A 3,723-nucleotide genomic window follows, 5' to 3' on the forward strand; every position below is an offset into this window, starting at 1 on the left:
GAGGGGGGAGGAGGGGGAGGAGGGGGATTCGTCATCATGGAATGAATACACACACACACACACGCGTGCTGAGTCTCACCCTTTCTCGTCCCCCTCAGACGAGTTGCTATCCTGCTTGTTGGGCATTGGCTCCATTGACCTCGGTCTGGTCCAGTAGCCAATCACAGGACAATGAGGCGGAGCCTGACCTCGCCAGCCTGCTCAGCATTCACCGCCAGCGGCTTCAACAGACGGCCATCTGAGAACATGGGACGAGCAGAGCGGGCGGGACGTCGGTGGAAGCAGTGGACAGCTGTGGGGGGGGGGGGGGGGGGGGGGGGGGGGGGGGGGAGGGGGATATTATTATTATTATTATTTGTAATAAAGTGTTTCATTGACAGTTAGAACGACATATTTACAGTAAGAATAACAACACGACGGTCATGCTGGTCCATCTGGGACAGAACCTGCTGCTGAATGTGGGAACAGGAGCAGGTTCTGTGTCAGCTGGATCTACAGAACCATCTGGAGAACAGCCTCCGTGAATCTGTGTGTGACGGAAATCCAACGAATCACAGAAGCCGAGACTGGACGTTTATTACCACTGTCTCCTGATCCCCAAAGATATTAACGTGAAATCAGACGACGCTCCCGCCTGAAGGAGGAGATTCATTTGATTTTAGGGACAGAAATATAGATTAGAAAGCAACAAAAGACGGAAACAAAATGATAAAAAGTGTTTGTTCATCATTTAAATTTATGTCAACACCAGAGTTTCACATTAAATCAGATGATTAAAAAACAACAGTGTTTTCATTGATTTCTCCAGTGACGGCGTGAAAAGACGTATAATTACAATAAATGATTAAAAACTGTAAGAAAAAAAAGATTTATTCATTTTATATATTTATTTTATTTGAATTCTGTAAAACTATATGTACTAGAAGAGAGGAGAGCTCAGCTCCACATCTCCACATCCAACAGTAGATGGCGTCAGAGTGTGAGAGATACACACTTAGAACCACGGTTTATTTATATGATATTTTATTATATTTTTTAGTATTGTTATACTTCTTTAAATCCGTGCTTCACTGTGTATCTGATTTGTTGAAAATAAAAATGAAATATTTATATTATTTTTATATTAAAAACTTAAATGTAAACTCTGTTCTGTTGAAGCACAGACGGAGGTTTTTGGACCTGATTCTACACCCCCTCCTCAGTTCCATCTTCCAACTCCCTCTCCTCCTCTCTACCCCCCCCCCTCCTCCCCCCTGTAGAGGAGAAACTGGCATCAGTTCAGACTGAGGCGGGACTGAAGGAGGAACAGGACGGTTTGGTTTCACTGTCGACTCCAGTCTCCAGGTGTGAAGTGTTGAGGTTGAACCCCGGCTGATGTCGCCGTCGTTCCTCTGACATCATCTGTCCCCCCCACCCGTCTGCTCTCCTTCTGTCCCCTCCCCCTGTAAGGCTCAGTCGGAGAGGGGGGGGTGGCCAAGAGTTCAGTCATCACTGACCTTCCCTTGCCCCCCCCTTCCCCCCGTCCACCCTCCACCCCCCCATATCTGTGTCCACAGTTCATGTTCATCCAGCTGTATGACTGACCCAGCTGATGGAGACTGGATGGACCAGTCATGGTCAGACTGTCAGGAGTGAAAGAGAGAAGGTTCACATCCCTGCCTGAGCCGGGATTTGAACCAGCAGCCTCTGACGTGGCCGTGCTCCTGATTGACAGCTGCACTTCAACCAATGACGTCACATTTTCACATTCATAATTAAAACAACAATAACCCCCACGTCTGCCCCCCCCCCCTCAGCTCAATGTCAGTGTTGATCAAGTCCCCCCCCCTCAGCCTCTCAACATTTATGTACTGAATCTGGAACAGAATTTTCCAGAGCAGATTTATGGAGGGGATAAACCGCTCCATGACCCTGAGGTCATGTTGCTGTCGGTCAGAGATTGGACTTAATGCCCCCCCCCCCCAGGTCTGGTCGGGTTCTTCTGACCTCCACTGTTCATAATCCTCTGCTCCTCCAACACATATTTATTTATAAATGATACGATCAGTTTAAGTCGGTCTGGAAACGCAGCTACTGGATTTGGAAGAAAATAAACCTGGAGGAAACTCAGCCTCTCTCCCCTCTGACCTTCACTCTCCCCCCTTTCCTCCCCCTTCTTTATTTTCTTCATGATGTTTTGTGAAGGTTTCATTTCCTTCACACCTGCTGGTGCAGTGATGCTCCAAGTCTGAGTCGTCACGGCAACAGGCATCAAAGGCCAAGATATGGGTCGTGTCTTGGACCTGGTACGTGCAGTGGCTCTGCGGCGGACACAGGTGTTTGCCCTCAGGACGTGTTCTCACGTCCTGAACAAACGGTCGTTAAATAATGGCAACGTCAACGTCTGAAGAACGCCACAGTTACCCCGTAAACATCTGTACATGTGACGACCTGCGTTCAGTTTCACTCCCATCTTCCTCACTCACCCTCATGTACTTTTCTGCCTCTCCTGCACATTCACACAGCATCATTTAGCTCCGTAAACACCGGGCTTTGAAGAATCGGAACTTTTGTTCAAATAACAACTTTATTTCTGCCAAATGTTCTACTAGAATGAGCGAGGCTCCTGATAGGCTGAGGTCAAATGTTCACACTCCGTGTTCACTGCAGTCCTCACGTGAAACTGAACAACAGTTAACACCACCCAGAGACTCCCCCCTCCTCCCCCCTTCCTGTGAGTCCTTGTCCCCAATTTGGAATATGTATATAGTTAGGATCAAATCATTGTCATCAGCGCTCTGCTACCTCAGCAGGACGGGTCGCCACGGCAACGACATACAGCAGCGGCAGCAGTGCTCTCTCTCTCTCTCTCTCTCTCTCTCTCTCCATCAAGTGGACGAGGTTGAATAAATTCCAGTTCACCTTCAGGACAGTCTTTTCTCATCCTCATGAAAAAAACATCAACGACGATGTTTCACACACACATACCTGTTGTTTTCCATCATCAGTCCGGTCTCATAAACATATATGACGTGTATTTGATGTAAACTTTTACTGTTTCAGAACCAAACCATAAACTCCAAGATCAGAGGATTCCCCCTCGTGTTTGTCCCATGTTATTCACATACAGGGAAATAAAAGGAACCTCCTTCTTCATATGGCCACAAAGTGGCTGTTGGTGGAACACCCACAATGCATCTGTGCTCCTTCCTGCCCTGCTCTGAGCGACGGAGGTTAATGACACGGAAACACAAGTCAGAACATCAAGAACGTTGACGTGTTTAATATGCACTAATGGATTCTCTGTGTGTGTGTGTGTGTGTGTGTGTGTGTGACACACGTGACACTGCAGGAATCAGCAGCCACTAGATGGCGTCCTTATTAACCTCTGGATACCAGGGGAGAACATCTCCAGGAGAACATCAGCTCACATCGATTTCTCACACTTTTACTGCGAGGAAGACTGACCCCAGAGGAAGACTGACCCCAGAGGAAGACTGACCCCAGAGGAAGACTGACCCCAGAGGAAGACTGACCCCAGAGGAAGACTGACCCCAGAGGAAGACTGACCCCAGAGGAAGACTGACCCCAGAGGAAGACTGACCCCTGAGGAAGACTGACCCCAGAGGAAGACTGACCCCTGAGGAAGACTGACCCCTGAGGAAGGCTGACCCTGGAGGAAGACTGAGCCCAGAGAAAGACTGACCCCAGAGGAAGACTGACCCAAGAGGCAGACTGCCCCAA

The 3,723-nt window shown here is 48.4% G+C and overlaps 1 protein-coding gene across 1 annotated transcript in view; it reads right to left on the reverse strand.

Annotated features, from left to right (window-relative positions):
• Window positions 1-279, reverse strand: part of LOC103393667 (thyroid hormone receptor alpha) — a gene marked incomplete at its 3' end in the record, with an annotated part of 6,957 nt that extends 6,678 nt beyond the window's left edge. Inside the window, 1 exon segment of the mRNA NM_001294215.1 lies at window positions 79-279. Within this exon segment, the coding sequence (NP_001281144.1) occupies window positions 79-135 (57 nt within the window).
• Between the last annotated feature and the right edge of the window lie 3,444 nt (window positions 280-3,723).

The sequence above is a fragment of the Cynoglossus semilaevis genome, chromosome 17 (assembly GCF_000523025.1).
Source record: "Cynoglossus semilaevis isolate Cse_v1.0 chromosome 17, Cse_v1.0, whole genome shotgun sequence".
In the NCBI taxonomy this organism is placed as follows: Eukaryota; Metazoa; Chordata; class Actinopteri; order Pleuronectiformes; family Cynoglossidae; genus Cynoglossus; species Cynoglossus semilaevis.